The sequence below is a fragment of the Corythoichthys intestinalis genome, chromosome 15, assembly GCF_030265065.1.
Source record: "Corythoichthys intestinalis isolate RoL2023-P3 chromosome 15, ASM3026506v1, whole genome shotgun sequence".
NCBI lineage: Eukaryota > Metazoa > Chordata > Actinopteri > Syngnathiformes > Syngnathidae > Corythoichthys > Corythoichthys intestinalis.
This window is the reverse complement of record NC_080409.1, coordinates 38,501,620-38,523,213: the sequence shown is the minus strand read 5'-3', so window position 1 is coordinate 38,523,213 and position 21,594 is coordinate 38,501,620. Positions and strand designations below refer to the sequence as shown.

Sequence of the window (21,594 nt, the reverse complement as noted above, 5' to 3'; positions counted from 1 at the left end):
AAACACCTATTTAAATGTTGAAATACAGCATTTGCATTTGGAAAGTTTTCTTTATTCAGACATTTAAATTTCATCCTTCAAAAACATCTTTTATGTTGCTTTCATTCACAAAGCAGAACATGGCACACCCGGATCCGCATCGCCATGAGTCCATTTCTCGCCTTCGCCCTTGCCCATCCCTTGCGCCAACTTTCTCCTCGCGCATCCAAGTCATCCTTAGTGTCATTTTGCTTACCGGCCAACAATCGGTGTCTAAAACAAAGCCGTTTGGCTTGCACAAACACAGGCGTCACGAGACCACGAATCGCCTATCTGCAGCAGCGCATGGAAAAAAAAAAAAAAAAACAGTGTGGGCGCACACACGCACACACAACTACACAGCTGATCGTGAATGATTTAAAGCTTTTTGCATCGTTGTCCCCTCCCTCCCAAGCAGCACTCCTCCTCTCCCTCCCCTTTTTCCCTCCTCTTCCTCCAGCCCAGAGATGCTGCTGCTGATGCGGGCATCGTTTCATCCACCCATGCCGCAGTGAGTCTCCTCCTTTCCTTTCGTCACCTCTTCACTTTTTCTATCTATTTAACCCTCCCCTCATTGTTGTGCTTTTCCACTCACCGCATAACACGTCGGCAATGGGCTAAAGGTGATGCAGCAGCTGGTGTGTTGTTGTCTTCCCCATCACCAGCGCAAGCGGCGACGTCGGACGCACGCCTCACCTTGACCGGACAGGAGGTTCATTGGAGTGCGGGAAGACAGGGGTGGAACATTTTTGCATGCGGGTGAGTAGAATCTATATATCTATACTGTATATCTGGAGCGCTCTGGTCTATGACATAATGTGCCACAGTGCAGAAGTGGGCTAATCCCTCATGACATAGACACTGCTCTCTCTCTCTATCACTCTATCCCTCATGCTAGTAAGCAGACGTCTGCAGACCCCACCAGCACGCCACAGGTGCTTGAAAAATAGTCAATATTTGCCCAGTGATTGACTGGCGACCAGTCCAGGGTCCAACGCAATACAAATGGATAATAAGTTTCCTCCTACAAATTGCTTGAGTCATTCACTGCCCTTGACGGTGATAGACGTCCATCCAGTTCGAAGGGATTGGAAGTCTATCGCCATCAATGGCATGGAAACATGATCCTTCACTCATTTCCTAAAAATGAAAGGTCGGGTTTCAGTTCATGGTAGCAGTGTTTTTTTAGGGCAGACCTTAGTCTTTTGGATGATAATTCCGTAATTTTCGCACTATAAGGCGCACCTGACTATAAGCCGCTACCCACCAAATTTGGCCTGAAAACGGCATTTGTTCATAGATAAGCCGCACGGAACTATAAGCCGCAGCGGTTCTCACTGCATTATCAGTTATTTACACCAAAAGATATTAAGCGGTAACACTTTATTTGACAACGGCATCATACGAAATTACCGTAATTACCCGAATTTAAGGCGCATCCGTGTATAACGCGCCCCCTAAATTTTTGGGGAAAATCGAGGGAAAATTATTATTGTACCCGTGTACCGTAATTTCCGGACTATAAGCCGCTACTTTTTTCGTTCATTTTGAATCCTGCGGCTTATAGTCAAGTGCGGCTTATTTGTTGATTTATTTTGGTTAATAGGCAACACATGCCTCCTACCATGCATTGCAGCACTACAGATGTAAGTAACAAGCAAAATTCATGTTCTGTGCTACTTATTTATTCATTTACTGTTCCAGTTGTTTCATTAATTGCTTGTTATGGTATTTGTTAACACTTTATTTGACAGCGGCGTTATAAGACTGTCATACGACCGTCATAATTATGATATGGGACTATCATGGGCATTACTGAATGCTTATGACAGATGTCATTAAGTGTCATCCGGGAAATTATGGTACCAACTCCATTTGTGTCCAGCTTGGATCTTTTACATCCATTCAAAAGTGAGATCATTTGCCACATAAAACTAAATGATAACTGTTATAATCATTTGTTAATGATCATGACAGTGTCATGTCATAATTATGTCTAATTGTCTAATGACAGTCTTATGGCGCCACTGTCAAATAAAGTGTTCCAAATACCGTAACTAGCAATTAATTAAACATCAGGAACAGTAACTGAATAAATAATTAGCACAGAACATGAATTTTGATTGTTATTTACATCTGTTGCGCTGCTATGCATGCTAGGAGGCATGTTGGACAACAACAGTGTTGACAGCAGGTGGCATAAAAGGTTGACTGTCTCCCCCAAGGGAGCAGTGATGGCCAAATGAAGCCTCTTGAAGCAATGAAGCTTTGCAGCCAATTGGTTGAATGCTTCATGGTGGTTCATTTGGTCTTCTGACCGTCGTATGATACCGCTATCTAATGAAGTGTTACCGGTTAATATCTTTAGTGTAAATATCCCATAATACAGTGAGGACAGCTGCATTTTATAGTCCAGTGCGGCTTATGTATGAACAAAGGCCGTTTTCGTGTCACATTTGGTGGGTGGCGGCTTATAGTCAGGTGCACCTTACAGTGTGAAAATTACGGTATAACGCGCACCCTAATTTTAAATAGAAGAATACAAGAAAACAGAGCTCGTGCACAGATACAGAAATGTCATTTTACTGATTGGTGAAACACAGCACAAGCATGTCACATTGGTAGTTGAAAATATTACCGTAAACTGACAATATGCTCGGTAATAATATGATATGACAACTTCTCCAACTTACCAGAATCCAGGAGAAAACAAAACAGATGTGATATTTCTTTTAAAGGCTGCTGTATAACTTGCTCGTTTCATCTTGATGAATAAATGTTTCTTCCATGGATTGATACGGTAAAATAAAAGTGAGGACTGAAGTCGGAAATGGGAACGAGTGCATCGCTGTTGACTAACAAGAGGAACTGTTGTTATTTGGGTTTGAGTTTCCCGAGGGACAGATATAATTGACGGACACAGGAAGTCTGTGTTGTGTTACGTTTGTTATGGTCTGAGTTGCCGAGTTGCAATAAACGTTGACTCAAATGAGTTCAAGAAACTAAATTATGTTCTTTATGAAGAGTGAAAAAAGCAGAATTTAACACATACGAAATCATTCGACCAATCAGAGTGAAGTATTACCGAAACAAAATGGTGACATCATGTACCGTTATGGTCGGGAACGGATCGCCGCATACGTTTTCTTCAACACAACATGGCCGTGTTAATTTAAAAAAACAAATCGGTCTTTATATACGTATATATCTATATACAGTGGGGAGAACAAATACTTGTTCTCCCCACTGTATATAATATATATATATATTTCTGTCTCCATCCCTGTACCCATGTATAATGTGCACCATTATTTTACAAGTTGATTTTGGGGGAAAAAAAAGTGCGTTATATTTTGGAAATTACGGTAATCACCATTTTTGAACCAATTCGACGCAAAGCTTCATTCAGATTACTGCTCCCTTAGAGGAGACAGTCGACCTCTGCTGTCACCTGCTGTCAACACTGTTGTTGTCGTCCAACATGCCTCCTAGCATGCATTGCAGCACTACAGATGTCAATAGCAATCAAAATTCATGTTCTGTGCTAATTATTTCTTCAGTGACTGTTCCAGTTGTTTTATTAATTGCTAGTTATGGTATTTGGTAACACTTTATTTGATAGTGGCGCAATATGACTGTCATTAGACAATCATAATTATGACATGACACTGTCATGAGCATTTATGAATGCTTATAGCAGATGTCATTTATTGTTACCTGGCAAATTATCTCACTTTTGAATGGATGTAAAAGATCCAAGCTGGACATAAATGGAGTTAGTGACATAATTTGCTAGATGACACTTATCGACATCTGTCATAAGCAAATTTGTAATGCCCATGATAGTGTCATGTCATAATTATGACGGTCTTATGACAGTGTTATGATGCCGTTGTCAAATAAAGTGTTACCTATTAACACAAATAAATCAACAAATAAGTCGCACTGGACTATAAGCCGCAGGATTCAAAATGATGGGAAAAAGTTGCATCTTAAAGTCCGAAAATTACTGGGTAACAATTTATAATAACTATCCGTTTTACTAGTTAATAGATCATTAGTAAACTGTTGATAAATGATTTATTGTTGTTGTATTGTTTGTAACGTATTTGTTAACACTTTGTTAAGCATTTACAGGGTGTTCTTAACCTGAAACAGTTTGTGTAGAAACGTTTCAAGTTTTTGTGTGCAATGTTTGGCATTTCTATCTTTTCAGGTTAAGAAATGCCGCTCACTTGAAAAGGAAAGGCATTTTGATAAAGCATTTTGCAGGCAGCGCTCATGTTGCACATTTATGAAAATCTGCCATAGAACCAACAAATATTCGTACTTTTCTTTGTATATTTAACCAATAAAACTTATGACCTTCAACATAAAGTTTATTTAGTTTTATTAAGATCCATCAACTAGCATGGGCATTTAGAATGGGGTCAACCATATTTGAACACCCTGTAAATGCTTAAACAAACTGTTAGCAAATACTTCACAAATCAACAATACATTTATCAACAGTTTACTAATGATCTATTAACTAGTAAAACGGATAGTTATCATAAAGTGTTACCAATTACGGTACTTATTATATACAATATACAGTGAGGAGAAGTATTTGCACCCCTTGCGATTTTGCAAGTTCACCCACTTAGAAAATAGGTAGAGGTCTAAAATTTCAATCATAGATGCATTTCCACTTATAGAGACATAATCTAAAAAAATCTGGAACTCACATTGTATGATTTAAAAAAATATATTTTTTTTGTAATTTACCGGGGGTTCATAAATTTCAGTTCCATCCAATGATTTTCTATTGGATTGAGATCTGGTGACTGGTTAGGCCAGTCCAGAACCCTGATATGATTTATACGCAGCCACTCCTTGGTCAGCTTGTCTGTGTGCTTTGGAACATTGTCATGTTGGAAGATCCAGCCATGACTCATCTTCAGGTCTCTGACTGAGGGAATGAGGTTGTGGCTCAAAATCTGACGGTACATTTCACCATTCATCCTTTGCTTTATACAGTACAGTCGTCCTGACCCCCTTTGCTGAAAAGCAGCCCCAAAGCCCGAGGTTTCCACCCCTATACTTCACAGTGGGGATGGTGTTCCCTGGGATTGTACTCATCCTTCTTTTTTCCTCCACACACGACGAGTAAAGTTTGCACCAAAAAGTTCTACTTTTGTCTCATCTCCCTTCTGCATCATTCAGATGGTCCCTTGTAAACATGAGACGAGCTTTCACATGTACTGGCTTCAACAGGGGAATCTTCTGAGCAATGCATAATTTTACACCATTGCACCATAGTGTTTTACTGACAGTACCCTTTGAAACTGTGCATCCAGCTCTCTTCAGGTCATTGACCAGCTCCTGCCGTGTAGTTCTAGGCTGAGCCCTCACTTTTCCCATCATAAGTGATTCCCCACAAGGGGAGATTTTACATGCAGCCCCAGTCAGAGGTAGATTATCAGTATTGCCATCTAGTGTATTTGTTGAGCTTTTCAGTAAATAATACTGTAGCCATGCCCAAATGCATGATGGGAAGTGGTACCATGACTGTGCGTAGTGCTACCAATTGATATATCTTCTCTGCGTTGGGAAATAACATAAGGTGTTAAGAAAAAGATCAATTGCTACCTTGCTTCCCCACATTGCTTCCCATGATATTTCTAATCGTAGAGAGAGGGATTGTAAGGATTTAGCCAATTAAAAAAAGGCTCCAAAGGCTGCCAAAATTCACTCTACTCATTTTAAACTGCCTTTTATCTCTCTATATAGGTAAAACGGCGCCATTACAGATTGAGCGCGACAATACGTGAGTGGGTTGTGCAGTGCATGCATTAATTGCGTTAAATATTTTAACGTGATACATTTTAAAAAATATTAATTACCGCCGTTATCGGGATAAATTTGATGACCCTACCTTAAGCCTAAACTAAACACTCTGGATGAGTGTAACATATTGTGTCTGTAACGTTAAATACAATTCGAAAACGATTTAATTAAAACATATATATATATATATATATATATATATATATATATATATATATATATATATATATATCAAAAAAAGGCATGGCCGATATTTTTTTGCTGATTCCGATACTTTGAAAATGACGTGATGCGACCTGATCGATCGGGACATCTCTAATAATAATGTAATTTAATAAAGTAGGAAGGTTGTTGTTTTCAGAGTTGTAAGTATTACTGTATTGGACCGAATATAAGACGGTGGTTTTTGCATTGAAATAATATTGAAAAAAAAAAAGAGGGGGTCATCTTATATTCGCGGTCTAGACATTATACCCATTCACGACGCTAGATGACCCCAGATATCATTGAAGCGGTGTTCTGTTATGACAGATCTCAGCTACTCTCCCCATTCACGACGCTAGATGGCGCCAGATATCATTGAAGCGATGTTCTGTCATGACAGATCTCAGCTACTAGTTTAACCAGTTTGCATTATTTTATTGCAATGTTTTTCCTTTTTCAGATTTGTTTCGAGACTACAGTTACAGTTAGACTTCACTTTGATAGTTAATGAAGTTATTGCACTTTTGTTGTTTTATCACAATAGATTGGTTTACATTTCAAAAACCAGTAAGCCATTCATTTACGAATGTGATTGCACTTTAGTTTACATATTTAAATGTTCAGATATTAAGATTTGATCGAGGCAAAATAACATGCTTTTTCTCTCAAATATATTGTTATAATTATTTGTTTCAGATGTACTGTAATTATTTTCTGCATAAAAAAATAATTCGGTGTTCAAAAAGTCTTTTTTTTTTTTTCAAACTTGAGTCTTGAAAAGAGGGGGTCGTCTTATAACCGGGGCCGTCTCATATTCGGGCCAATACGGTAATATGCCAAAGTTACTGTGTGACCAATGTAAAACTAGTTTATTTGTCGGTGAACTGTGGTTCGTCAATCGCTGTTAATGGCAGCCAATTAATCAAATTATCAAATAAAATCAGTTACAACAGTAGGAATGCTGTTGATGTTTTTCCTCAGTTGAGGTGTTGCAAGTTGCTACGTGGACAATTTAAAAACAGTTCATTTTTAGAGCAGATCTTGTTTGTCTATCGCCGTCAATGGCAGCCAAATTAATTTATGTTGTAAGCCAAGCATAGGTTTTACAACCAGGTATTCACTATTATTATTATTGAGGATGAAAATGGGTCATTCAGACAAGGAAGTCCGAAAACCAAAAACGTGAGCGAGTAGAAGTCGAGTATTACGTAACAGACAAATTTAGTAACAGCAGATTGCACACACACTTTCCCCAAAGACATCCTGACATCAGAGTGCACATGTTGGTGTATGATGTTGCAGTGCCTTATTTCTTCAAATAGTAGCTCTGACCTTAACTCACTGGCTGCCACTGAATGTGTTAGATGTCCAATATATTTGAACTGAGAGTGAGGAATTGTGAGGGTTTCAGATACAGTGGGGCAAATAAGTATTTAGTCAACCACTAATTGTGCAAGTTCTCCCACTTGAAAATATTAGAGAGGCCTGTCATTGTCAACATGGGTCAACCTCAATCATGAGAGACAAAATGTGGGAAAAAAAACAGAAAATCACATTGATTTTTAAAGAATTTATTTGTAAATCATGGTGGAAAATAAGTATTTGGTCAATGCCAAAAGTTCATCTCAATACTTTGTTATGTACACTTTGTTGTCATTAACGGAGGCCAAACGTTTTCTGTAACTCTTCACAAGCTTTTCACACACTGTTGCTGGTATTTTGGCCCATTCCTCCATGCAGATCTCCTTTAAAGCAGTGATGTTTTGGGGCTGTCGTTGGGCAACACGGACTTTCAACTCCCTCCACAGATTTTCTATGGGGTTGAGATCTGGAAACTGGCTAGGCCACTCCAGGACCTTGAAATGCTTCTTACGAAGCCACTCCTTTGTTGCCCTGGCTGTGTGTTTGGGATCATGCTGAAAGACCCAGACACGTCTCATCTTCAATGCCCTTGCTGATGGAAGGAGATTTTCACTCAAAATCTCTCGATACATGGCCTCATTCATTCTTTCCTTTACACAGATCAGCCGTCCTGGTCCCTTTACAGAAAACAGCCCCAAAGCATGATGTTTTCACCCCCATGCTTCACAGTCGGTATGATGTTCTTCGGATGCAATTCAGTATTCTTTCTCCTCCAAACACGAGAACCTGTGTTTCAACCAAAAAGTTCTATTTTGGTTTCATCTGACCATAACACATTCTCCCAGTCCTCTTCTGGATCATCCAGATGCTCTCTAGCGAACCGAAGACGGGCCTGGACGTGTATTTTCTTCAGCAGGGGGACACATCTGGCAGTGCAGGATTTGAGCCCCTGGCGGTGCATTGTGTTACTGATAGTAGCCTTTGTTACTGTGGTCCACGCTCTCTGTAGATCATTTACTAGGTCCCCCCGTGTGGTTCTGGGATTTTTGCTCACCATTCTTGTTATCATTTTGACACCACGAGATCTTGCATGGAGTCCCAGATCGGGGGAGGCTATCAGTGGTCTTGTATGTCTTCCATTTTCTAATAATTGCTCCCACAGTTGATTTCTTTACACCAAGCGTTTTACCTATTGCAGATTCAGTCTTCCTAGCCTGGTGCAAGTCGACAATTTTGTCTCTGGTGTCCTTCGACAGCTCTTTGGTCTTGGCCATAGTGGAGTTTGGAGTATGACTGACTGAGATTGTGGACAGGTGTCTATTATACCGATAATGAGTGAAAACAGGTGCCATTAATACATGTAACGAGTGGAGCCTCGTTTGACCTCGTTACTTCTAACGAGACCTGTTTGACAGCCAGAAATCTTGCTTGTTTGTAGGTGACCAAATACTTATTTTTCACTGTAATTTGGAAATAAATTATTTAAAAATCAAACAATGTGATTTTCTGTTTTTTTTCTTCACAATCTGTCTCTCATGGTTGAGGTTTACCCATGTTGACAATTACAGGCCTCACTAATCTTTTGAAGTCGGAGAACTTGCACAATTGGTGGTTGACTAAATTCTTATTTGCCCTACTGTAGATGAACATGAAAGGGTTAACTTTCGAGCCTATTTATTTTGATTATTTAAATATGAATTTGAGTATTTAAATTAGTGCTTCAAGCAAAGGTCGGGCTTTCAAAGTCAGAATTCCAAGAAAATTAGCACTTTCAAATTCGACTTTTAAGATAAGATACTCACATAAACATCTTTCCATTCATATGATTGAGTCATATTTATGCTGGCATTCGGGCATACTGCCAGTTTCTGCAGGCCCGCGCTCTTGCGGCGGCATTAGTGCCAGAAAGATTGGTTGCCAGGCAGACTAGCCTGTGAATCATGTCTGCAGTTTGTGAGAACCAACCAACACTTTCATCTCCACGCACAAGACCTCAAGCAGAAAGGTCGTCAATTATTTGCTTTATGGGGCTTTAGCCATTAGCATCCTTGTTTACAGTCTGGCTATTACTCACATTTACAAATCGACTAAGTGCATTAAAATGTGTGATGGGATAAACATCGGGCATTACGAAGTGATTAGTGAGATTTAACGTGGAATTTCTGGCAGTGAATAATGATGTTATAATGCCATTAACGGCGATAGACGTCCAATCCGTTTGCCTGGGAGAGTGTCAGTGAGTGATCGGTACTAGCCCTCCGAGTCAAAATGAGTTAGACGGCGATCACCGTCAATGGCAGTGAAGGAGTGAATAAATTGACTTTGGTGGAGGTCTTCGGTCTCGCAAGGCTGACTGTTCGCCAGCTCTCGCCCTAATCAGGTTATTCCGACGTTAATTCGCAACAGGCTGAGCAAGTCTTGGTCACGGCTGATTAGACGCCAGGATGGATGTCCTGACAGTTCACTGGTCTGGACAGGAAAGTGAAGATGACTTCCTTTTATTGATCTGTGGACAGCAGTGTGCTGGCAAAACAGTACATCATCTTCAACTGGGCTCTTTTATTTTATTACACATCATGTAAGCATGTCAGTCATTTCACGTGCACATAAAGGGGCACACCCTGGACTGGTCGCCAATCAATCACAGGTGGTCACATTCACAACTACAGTGGTACAGTGGGGCAAATAATTATTTAATCAACCACTAATTGTGCAAGTTCTCCCGCTTGAAAATATTACAGAGGCCTGTAATTGTCAACATGGTTAAACCTCAACCACGGGAGACAGAATGTGAAAAAAACAAACAGAAAATCACATTGTTTTATTTTTAAATAATTTATTTGCAAATCATGGTGGAAAATAAGTATTTGGTCAATACCAAAACTTCATCTCAATACTTTATTATATCCCCTTTGTTTGCAATACCGGAGGCCAAACCTTTTCTGTAACTCTTCACAAGCTTTTCACATACTGTTGCTGGTATTTTGGCCCATTCCTCCATGCAGATCTCCTCTAGAGCAGTGATGTTTTGGGGCTGTCGTTGGGCAACACGGACTTTCAACTCCTCCACAGATTTTCTATGGGGTTGAGATCTGGAGACTGGTTGGGCCACTCCAGGACCATGAAATGCTTCTTACGAAGCCACTCCTTTGTTGCCCTGGCTGTGTGTTTGGGATCATTGTCATTCTGAAAGACCCAGCCACGTCTCATCTTCAATGCCCTTGCTGATGGAAGGAGATTTTCACTCAGAATCTCTTGATACATGGCCCCATTCATTATTTCCTTTACACAGATCAGCCTTCCTGGTCCCTTAGCACAAAAACAGCCCCAAAGCATGATGTTTCCACCCCATGCTCCACAGTGGGTATGGTGCAATTCAGTATTCTTTTTCCTCCAAAAAAGAGAACCTGTGTTTCAACCAAAAAGTTCTATTTTGGTTTCATCTGACCATAACACATTCTCCCAGTCCTCTTCTGGATCATCCAAATTGCCCTCGAGCGAATCGCAGACTGGCCTGGACGTGTACTTTCTTCAGCAGGGGGACACGTCTGGCAGTGCAGGATTTGAGTCCCTGGCGGCGCATTGTGTTACTGATAGTAGCCTTTGTTACTGTGGTCCCAGCTCTCTGTAGATCATTCACCAGGTCCCCCCGTGTGATTCTGGGATTTTTGCTCCCCGTTTTTGTTATCATTTTGATGCCACGGGGTGAGGAGGGAGTTGAAAGTCCGTGTTGCCCAACGACAGCCCCAAAACATCACTGCTCTAGAGGAGATCTGTATAGAGGAATGGGCCAAAATACCAGCAACAGTGTGTGAAAAGCTGGTGAAGAGTTACAGAAAATGTTTGGCCTCTGTTATTGCCAACAAAGGGTACATAACAAAGTATTGAGATGAACTTTTGGTATAGACCAAATATTTATTTTCCACCATGATTCGCAAATAAATTCTTTAAAAATCAAACAATGTGATTTTCGTTTTTTTTTTTCCACATTCTGTCTCTCATGGTTGTCAATCATCGTTAACTTTAAAATGCAACTCCAGTCAGAGGCGAAGCAAGGGTCCCCGGGGGCCCCAGGCAACAAGCAACATGGGGCCCTTCGAGCGTGTGCAAGTAAGGGGGATAGTGTGACTTGGAGCAATAGCATATTTAATAAAAGTATAATAACGCCTTGGTCTTATAGAGCGTTTTTTAGGACACTCAAAGTGCCCCGGCTCCTACAATATTAGGACATAAAACTACAGTAACATAGTATACTCACTTCTGTCTTGCTTACTTTTCTCTTCTGCTTGTTTTTTCTTTCTTTTGTCCCTTCCAGACGGATAACTTCTCTTCATTTTGGATATACGCCAATTAAAAAATAGCCAAATTGCCGCTCACTCTCACTTTGAGTCACGTGTATGTATTGTGTGTGTGTGTGTGTGTGTGTGTGGGGGGGGGTGTAGAGCGAGTGAAGGGGCCCCTACAGGTAACTCAGACACAAGGCTTTCACTGGCACTGTAGCACTTGTCGCTGCGACAGTGCAGTAAAGCTGCGTGTACTAAATCTGTTGGCCCTCTGGGGGCCCCTGCTGGCTGGGGGCCATAGGCAATTGCCTGGTTTGCCTAATGGGACGCGACGCCTCTGAATCCAGTGCACTGCCTGAGCAACAAAGAACTAAGAGGGAGGGAGAGAGACTACGCTTGGGACAGCTCATCTGTATTAATCACGTTAAATATTTTAACGTGCTACATTTAAAAAAAAAAATAATTACCACCGTTATTGGGATAAATTTTATAACCCTACCTTAAACCTAAACTAAAGACTCTGGATAAGTGTAACATATTATGTCTGTAACGTTAAATACAATTAGAAACGATTTAAGTAAAAAAAATAAAAATAAAAAAAAAAAATATATATATATATATATATAAAAAAGGCATGGCCTATATTTTTTTGCCGATTCCGATACTTTGAAAATGACGTGATCGGACCCGTCTAATAATGTATTCTTATGGGAAAATCCTGCTCGACATACGACCATTTCGATTTACAAACAAGGTCCTGGAACGAATTAACTTTGTATGTAGACATGCCACTTTATCTCCAATTTCGTCTCCTCAATGAGTTGCGGTTCTTGAGACAGGGATCAATAACACAACCTCTTCAGATACATAGCGGATAATAGCATGTTATGTTTTCTCCCTTCCTTGTAATTGACACTGTTTGCGTTTTAGAGATAATCCTCCCCCTTTTCTGCTTAATACAAGGCCAAGCTTTATCTGGTTGCTGTTGGCAAAGCGTGAAGCACACAGAACACCTGCTGCACGCCTACGACGCTTTGTGTCCTCTTGTTTGCTCCACGTATGATTGTACAAACACACACCGAGTATGCCTATCCACTCACAGACACACAATGTGAGCATATCTCTCCGTCCTTTCATGTGCAAAACAACACCAAACACCAGCACACACACACTTCATTTTATTTTTTTAAACAAATAAAAAAATTAAAAAATGCATTTAAACAAACATGGCTGGGGAGAGCTGCTGAAGCTCACGACTCGACCTTGGATAAGCGGGAGAAAATGGATGGATGGATGGATGGATGGATGGATGAAAACCCAAAAAGTACACATTTTCTTATTGAATTTATCTGTTATTGTCATTATTTATCATTATTATTATTTTGTTGTTAAATTAATAAACATTATGCACACAAAGTATTAGGGTTGTTCCGATCATGTTTTTTTGCTCCCGATCCGATCCCGATCGTTTTAGTTTTTGAGTATCTGCCGATCCCAATATTTCCCGATCCGATTGCTTTTTTTTTTTGCTCCCGATTCAATTCCAATCATTCCCGATAATTTTTCCCGATCATATACATTTTGGCAATGCATTAAGAAAAAAAATGAATACAACTCGGACGAATATATACTGTACATTCAACATACAGTACATAAGTACTGTATTTGTTTATTATAACAATAAATCCTCAAGATGGCATTTACATTATTAACATTCTTTCTGTGAGAGGGATCCACGGATAGAAAGACTTGTGACTTTGTATATTGTGACTAAATATTGCCATCTAGTGTATTTGTTGAGCTTTCATTAAATGATACTGCAGCCATCCAACCCAAATGCATAATGGGAAGTGGAACCATGACTGTGCGTAGTGCTACCAATTGATCTATCTTCTCTGCGTTGGGAATTAACATAAGGTGTTAAGATAAAGATCAATTGCTACCTTGCTTCCCCACATTGCTTCCCATGATATTTTTAATCATAGGGAGGGGGATTGTAAGGCTTTAGCCTATTAAAAAAAGGCTCCAAAGGCTGCCAAAATTCACTCTACTCATTTTATGCTGCCTTTTATCTCTCTAAATGGGTAAAGCGGCACCATTACAGATTAAAAAAAGGCATGGCCGATATTTTTTTGCTGATTCCGATACTTTGAAAATGACGTGATCAGACCCGATCGATCGTATACTAGTCTATCCATATACAAAGACACTGTTAACACATCTATCAACCATTCACTAAAATGACACACTTTTAAAAAAATAACTACAACAAAAAATACAAAGCACACTTGTCTTTCCATGTCTATAGACATAATGTTAATTTATTAGCTGCCATGGAATGATGGCGGCCAACCCTCCCTGTCAAAATGGATTGGACCTCTATCGCTATCAATGGCAGCGAAAGAGTTAGCATATCATGTGTTTGACTGATTCATAAAGCAGCCTCAAAGCTGCAAAACAAATGTGCGCATGTTAGCCGCAATGTTGTGTTCAAACACTAATGGCAATCATGGGCGGAGTGGCTGATATTACAGCCGAGTGGCGACGTGGGCGTGCGGCTCGTCGCTGAGTGTTTGCTCGCTAAACTGGCTGAGTGCGGGTTAATGTTGAGTAAAGAGAGCAGAGCACACAGCAATTGGCTAGTAATGGCCCTCTTTTCTCAACGGTGAGCATTAGGTGCACACTTTTGAGAGAAAGACAGCCTATGACACCACTTTCACCCATTGTCAATCATAAAATGACATGAAACAGTCTCAAGGATCCAAAATTGAAGAGGAATTTGGCTGTGTTGTACGAATGAAAAATAAGATGAACATGTTGGCTTTTTGTGTGTTTTCAAGGGGCTGTCCAACCATGTTGGGACCAAAGATCAAGTGAACCCTGACAGCATAGTAATTTCATCTTCAGAATAATACAAGCACCAAAGAAAGACCATCTTGGACTCTAAAGTGTCGGCATGAGCGCCCTGGCTGGAAAGCTGGACCCCCGTCGGGTTCACTGGGGAGCCATGTGGCATACTTTTACATCCCGAGTCCTGAGGACCAAGCCTGTAGAGTCCATGCTGGACTCGGCCATGTCTGGAACAGGCCCGCATGGTACCCGGCTGGCCCGTGTGCTGTCTACCGTGGACCTGGTGTCGCTGGGCGTGGGGAGTTGCGTGGGCACAGGAATGTACGTGGTCTCGGGCCTGGTGGCCAAAGAAATGGCCGGCCCTGGCGTTATTGTGTCCTTCATTATCGCCGCCGTGGCCTCCATTTTGTCAGGTAAGAATGTCGCTGGCAAAGACTGCCTAAGCCAGTCCAAAAAAATACAGCGATCCCTCATTTTTCGCAGTTAATAATAATAATGCAGGGGCTTGTCCTTCTATGATAGCTCCTTAGGGTCCTCCTCCTTACTGGGCTTCTGTTGCCCGAGGCATTCACCGAGCAGGTCATCACTGGGGGCCATTTTCATGATGTACTCTTGGAGGGATGTAGTTTCTCTGATGCTCAAAAGTCCTCGGCCTCCCTCTTTCCTCTGTTCATCTGTTCAACCATTTCAACTGGAACCCGAGAGCAACACCGATGAGCATGACAGCGCTGTTGATATTTCACAAAACGAGCAGGAAAAGCAAAATGAACAGGAAAGACGGGATGAGATGAGACGAGAGTAGGGAAAAAAAAAAACCTGTGTTCTGCCAAAACGTCTTACAAGAGACGAATTTGACACCTAAAGTACTACTGTGCGCTTTCAGCTTGTTCTGTTTAGCTGTATACAGACAGAACATACTAAAGATGCCACTAAGAAAATACTTCAACGTACTAATATCAAAAAGGGAGATTTAAATTTGCTCCGTGACTAATGTGATCAACAGATCAACAAGAAAACACAATGTTTAAAAGTATGAGAGGGAAACGCAAGCAAAAAGGATTTTGAGGCAATGAAAAGGTAATAAAAGACTCAATAAAAACACAAAAGTACTCACCGCTTTTAATTGACGTGCGCATTTGTTGGACGTATCGCCGCCTAGAAGAAATTGCAGTAACCCTTTAGTGTCCGTCTAGTGCAGTGCTTCTCAAATATTGTCTGTTACGCCCCCCTCTAGGAAGACGTAAACGTTCCACGCTCCCCCAACTCTCTGCCGCCACTGTAAATATACTGTTGTATCATTTGTCTATAAGATTCTTATTATTATAAGTACACCTCTGCATAACATTGTGTCCTTTTTAATATTAAAGAAGAAAAAAAAGTGTAAAAAGAACACATCCTTACTGTAAAAATAGACTCAAGATACATTTTTTGACCATTTCACACTGAATAAAATAAAATAAAATCAATAAATAATCATAAATTCAAATTGATTAGCAACATTAACTCGACAGGACAATATGCCAAACTATTAGACTGAAAAAACAAAAATTAATAGAACAAAAACGACAGTGTCATTGGACAGAGAGACAGGTTTTATTTTTGCTGCAGGCAGTATCAGCTCCTTTGCTGTGGTGTTGGGTTATTTTGCATTAAGCAATTTGGTGTGCCACCTAATGTGATGCTGACAGTGCTTGCTGGTTTACTGATGTAACACTGACAAAGCGGGACGATTGTTGGCAGTACGGAACGTTTTCGCTGAAAAATTTTTAAAAAATCCTGTCCGCTGCAAACATTTTTAGACAAAGTAAACAAACTGGTCTTTCCTCCCACTGTACTAAAAGTCAAAGCCAAAAGCCAAATGCTACATACTCTTCGTCTTAGCTTTTCATATCTCCAGTGCTCTTTGCTGTGTGCTCTTGTTTGGTTCAAAAATACTGCGCACATGCTAAAAATGAGACCGCCACTGCCACCCACTCAGTGGATGTGCAATTACACTTTATTCTAGTAAGGCAAAAAAGTATGTTCCCCAAGGTCACATGCGCCACCCCCAGCATCACTCTGCGCCCCCCAGGGGGGGCCCGCCCCACTATTTGAGAAGTACTGGTCTAGTGACAGTGACAAACTACATCATCACTCCAAGCGTCCATTGTGCGCATAAAACATGGCGCCCTCCGTAGGTCAAAACATGTACTAAATATTATAGATTTTTAAATCAATGGCAATATTTTGTGTGTTTCTAATAACATATTTTAGTATTTTTTTTTCTTTAACTTTAATTAACACCCAATCATTGTATACTGAATGGTCACACGCAGATGAGTGTCTGTTTAACCTTCATCTCTAATCCATGTGGCAGGAGTGTGTTACGCTGAGTTTGGCGTGCGCGTGCCAAAGACCACCGGCTCGGCCTACACTTACAGCTATGTAACGGTGGGTGAGTGTGTGGCCTTCTTCATCGGCTGGAACCTTATCCTGGAGTACCTGATTGGCACGGCGGCGGGCGCCTCGGCCCTCAGCAGTATGGCCGACTCGCTGGCCAACCACAGCATTAGTGGCTTCATGATCTCGCACGTCGGAACCCTAAACGGCTTTGGTCAGTTTTTTTTTTTCTTTTTTTAAATGTTCAAAAGCCAAACAAATACAGTAGAAGAAGGTACGGCAAACACGGTAATCATTTCCCAGATGGTCAGATAAACGGGGCACAATTGATGTTTTTTTTCATTACTAAACTGATGGATGTGCTGTCATGTTGCGGCTCAGTCGCTTGGCAACACGCGTATCGCATCACCCGAGCTCGGCTCGGCTCCCATTGCTCACTCTGTTGTTTGCTCACAGTGTTGCATCAGCAGCAAACATCCAACTGTGAATCACGGCAACCCCTGCCGATATGTACTTTTTTCAATCCGATGCGATTCTATATTTCAAAAATCTGACAACCGATTAATCGGATGATGAGTAAAATATTGTTGAGGGGTTTCTTAACATGTACAGCAACAGGCAGAACAACTGACTGTTTCACAGTACTTTGTGTCTTAATACTTTGTGTCTTAGTCTATAACTATAGTTGACAGAAAAATCCGCCCAAAAACGTCATTTTTTTCCAATTAAAAAATCTGTAAATTGTCATTACAGTGGTATCTCTACTTATGTACGTCTTTACACACGGAATTTCAGGTTAAGACATGCCTCAACAGGAAAATATTGCCTCTTGTTACAAAAGAAATGTCAGGATAAAAAAGGCAAAAATTCTGGAATTTACTGAAAGTAACATACTGTAGCAGCTCTGCCATTGGCTATTGCCAGGCATTCTTAGCATCCAATTTGCGAAGAGGTCCCTCTACTGTATGTGTGTATCCTAGCGTCGTCTTCATTCGCCCCTTGTGTTCCGACAGCTTTATATGAGTCTATTAACTTTTGTTTTTTACTTCATTCTTGGTTACGTTATACACAACTCTGATATTATGTTTATTGTGCAATAATCCTAATTGTAACAGGTATTTGTTACATTTTCTATGCATTTTCATGCATTATAAAAAAAAATATGTTTGAAATTTGGGGAGCTTGGAACAAATGATGGCATTTACATGGAAAACGCGTCTCTACTTACAGAATTTTCAAGTTATGAAAGTTATTAATTAGTTAATTTCGTAACTAGAGGTACCAATGTATTTTTATCTTATGATGTTATGTGTTTATGTGCTAAGTATTGGCAATGTTCGTCCAATGGATAACCTTGTAGTCAAAAATACTAGAGCTTGGAATAAATTTTTAAACAAGGGAAAAAAACCTTTGAAAAAAATGAAGCACTTACTGGTTTCTTACCAGATATATTCATATTCATATATACTGTATATTCATCACTCACAGCTAAGTACTTATAGTACTGTAGTAGTACTGTATATTTATGAAGAAATTGTTGTTTTGCCTTCAAAGGTTTTAGTCCTATTTATGTTGTTTATATTTTCAGGTGTCATCAAATGTAACAATCTTATTGTTAAATTGATTGATCTACCCAACCCACCCTCTAAAGACCTTGATTTCTCCAATTTTTTTCCACCAAAAGTTTGGAGTGGGAAAAAAATTCTTCATAGATACAGTGATCCCTTGCGACTTTGTGCTTCAAAAGTACATCAGTCCATCGCGGATTTTTTTTTCCAATTTAAAAAAAACAACAAAAAAAAAGTTGCGTGCTCGCGTAGTCTCCCTCCTTCCTTCTCCCTGCCTTCTGTTGTTCAGGCAATGCACTGGAGTTGCTTATTAAAGTTAAGGATGATTGATAGACGTTTTATGTTTGATCTTGCCATAGATCCCTGAAAGCCTCAGCATCAAAGAGCTGCACGCGTCAATCATCGTTTAATTTGTTAAACAGTTGCTGTGGCAACTTAGTGTGTGTAAGTGAGGAGATTTCAGTGGACTCACTCAATGAAGCATTTAATAAAGACAAGCATTTTTATACTTTATTCTTGTTTAAAAATGATTTGGTGGGACAGTAATATGTTTAAAACTTATAATTATTACATTTGAAGTGCTTAAAAAACATTTATTAAAATATACATATACGTACATAATTAATTTTTTTTTTTTTTTCTAATTATACTTTGGGTAAAAAAAGGGATAAAACATGTCTTATATGTATATCTTTCCAATTTTACATCTGAATAAATTGAACACACAAAAAAACAAAAACTTTTTTTTTTTAATGCGTTACTTCGCAGCTTTTCAGTTATCGCGGTGGGTTCTGGTCCCCAATAACAGCGAAAAACGAGGGATCATGCCACGGTATAGACACGGAACAGCTAAGTATTGTGCTGTGAGTGATGTTGAATATCAGTAAGTGCTTCAATTTTTTTGTAATTATTTTTTACTTTTTTTTTTTCAATGCTTGAAAACATCTAAAAACTGTTATTTTGGTTTTGTTCCTATTAGGTAAAGGAGAGCAGTCGTATCCAGACCTGCTTGCATTGCTCATAGCGCTGTTGGTGACGGTGATCGTGGCGCTGGGGGTGAAGAACTCAGTGGGTTTCAACAATGTATTAAATGTCATCAACCTGCTGGTGTGGCTCTTCATGATGGTGGCCGGGCTCTTCTTCATTAATGGGAGCAACTGGGACGACGGCAGATTCTTGCCCTTCGGCTGGTCGGGGGTAGGCAATGGAATGATGCAGATGCGATTTTTTTATATGGATTTTCTTTTCATTTTGGATACAGGGACAGCAAGTTAATTTTATGGGTTCCCTCATAGGGCCAATATGACTATGAACTCATATAAATATACATAAACAAACTGAAAGACAGTTAAAAAAAACTTTTGTTCAATAATTGTTTGATTTAAGGTATTATAAAAGGGGGTATTGTAACAAAAAATGCTTGCAATGTCGCAACTTTTTTTTGTTATGACATTCTGTTGATTTTGTATTGAGCAAAGCATATAATTGTTGAATATGATTTTTTTCTCGCAGGCCACACAAAATGATGTGATGGGTCAGATCTGGCTGAACTTTACAGCCTGAATTTTGTATTTTATTTGATTAGAATGAGGTTATTTTATTCACATTTTCAACTTTATTATTGGGCCGTCAAACGATTAAAATTTTTAATCGAGTTCATCACAGCTTAAAAATTAATTAATCGTAATTAATCGCAATTCAAACCATCTATAAAATATGCCATATTTTTCTGTAAATTATTGTTGGAATGGAGAGATAAGACACAAGACGGATATATACATTCAACATACTGTACGTACTGTATTTGTTTATTATAACAATAAATCAACAAGATGACATTAACATTATTAACATTCTGGCAAAGCGATCCATGGGTAGAAAGACTTGTGGTTCATAAAAGATAAATGTTAGTACAAGTTATAAAAATTCTATATTAAAACCCCTCTTAATGTTTTCGTTTTAATACAATTTGTAAAAATTTCAAACAAAAAATAAACAAGAAGCTCACTATTGTTGATGTCAATAATTACACAATGCTCATGGTGCATGGTCCCATAAAATCAGTCGCACCCAAGCGCCAGCAGTGGGCGACAAAACACCAAAAAACACAAGTAACAAATGGACTAGACACTTTGCTGTCATCTTAATCTGTTTGAGCGGGGCATTGGCGTTAAATGTGTCAGATATTTTAACGTGATTAATTAAAAAAAATAATTACCGCCCGTTAGCGCGATAATTTTGACAGCCCTACTTTATTATAGTTTTTTTTGTTCAGTATTTGTTTAGTAATTTTATTTTAATGATTGCAGGCTAGTGTTTTATTTAATTTAATTTTTGTTACATTATGTACCATAATTTTCGGACTATAAGGTGCACCTGAGTAAAGGCCGCCACCCACCACATTTGACATGAAAATGGCATTTGTTCACAGATGAGCCGCACTGAACCATAAGCCGCAACTCTCCTCCCTGTTTTATGGGATATTTACACCAAAAGACAAACAGTAACACTTTATTTGACAGCGGCATCATAAGACCAAATGAACCACCATGAAGCTTTGAACCAGTTGGCTGCAAAGCTTCATTGCTTTAAGACACTTCATTCGGCCATCACTACTCCCTTGGAGGAGACAGTCAACCTCTGCTGCCACCTCCTGTAAACACTGTTGTCGAACATGCCTCCGAGCATGCATTGCAGCAATACAGATGTAAATAACATTATTTATTCAGTTACTGTTCTAGTTGTTTCATTATTTGCTTGTTATGGTATTTGTTAAAACTTTATTTGAGAGTGGCGCCATAACATTTTCCTAAGACCATCATAATTATGACATGACACTGCCATGAGCATGAATGAATTCTAATGGCAGATGTCATTTTGTGTCATCCGGCAAGTTATCTAAATATTGAATTGATATAAAAGATCCGAGCTTGACACAAATAGAGTTGGAGACACAATTTGCCGGATGACACTTTGTGACATCAGTCAAAAGAATTCATTAATGCCCATGATAGTGTCATGTCATAATTATGACATCATAAATCAAGCGTTACCTTTTAACTAGGGCTGTCAAAATTATCGCGTTAACGGGCGGAAATTAA

The 21,594-nt window shown here is 39.6% G+C and overlaps 1 protein-coding gene across 2 annotated transcripts in view; it reads left to right on the top strand.

Moving 5' to 3' along the window:
- Positions 1-247: 247 nt before the first annotated feature.
- The window catches only part of slc7a14a (solute carrier family 7 member 14a), a 47,911-nt gene continuing 26,564 nt past the window's right edge, over positions 248-21,594 (top strand). Inside the window, exons 1-5 of one of the 2 annotated variants that reach the window (XM_057859702.1) lie at positions 248-529; positions 642-777; positions 14,537-14,959; positions 16,903-17,139; positions 19,473-19,690. In XM_057859702.1, coding sequence (XP_057715685.1) covers positions 14,653-14,959; positions 16,903-17,139; positions 19,473-19,690 — 762 coding nt within the window. In that variant the 5' untranslated portion in view covers positions 248-529; positions 642-777; positions 14,537-14,652. The other variant, XM_057859703.1, reaches the window with a different exon arrangement.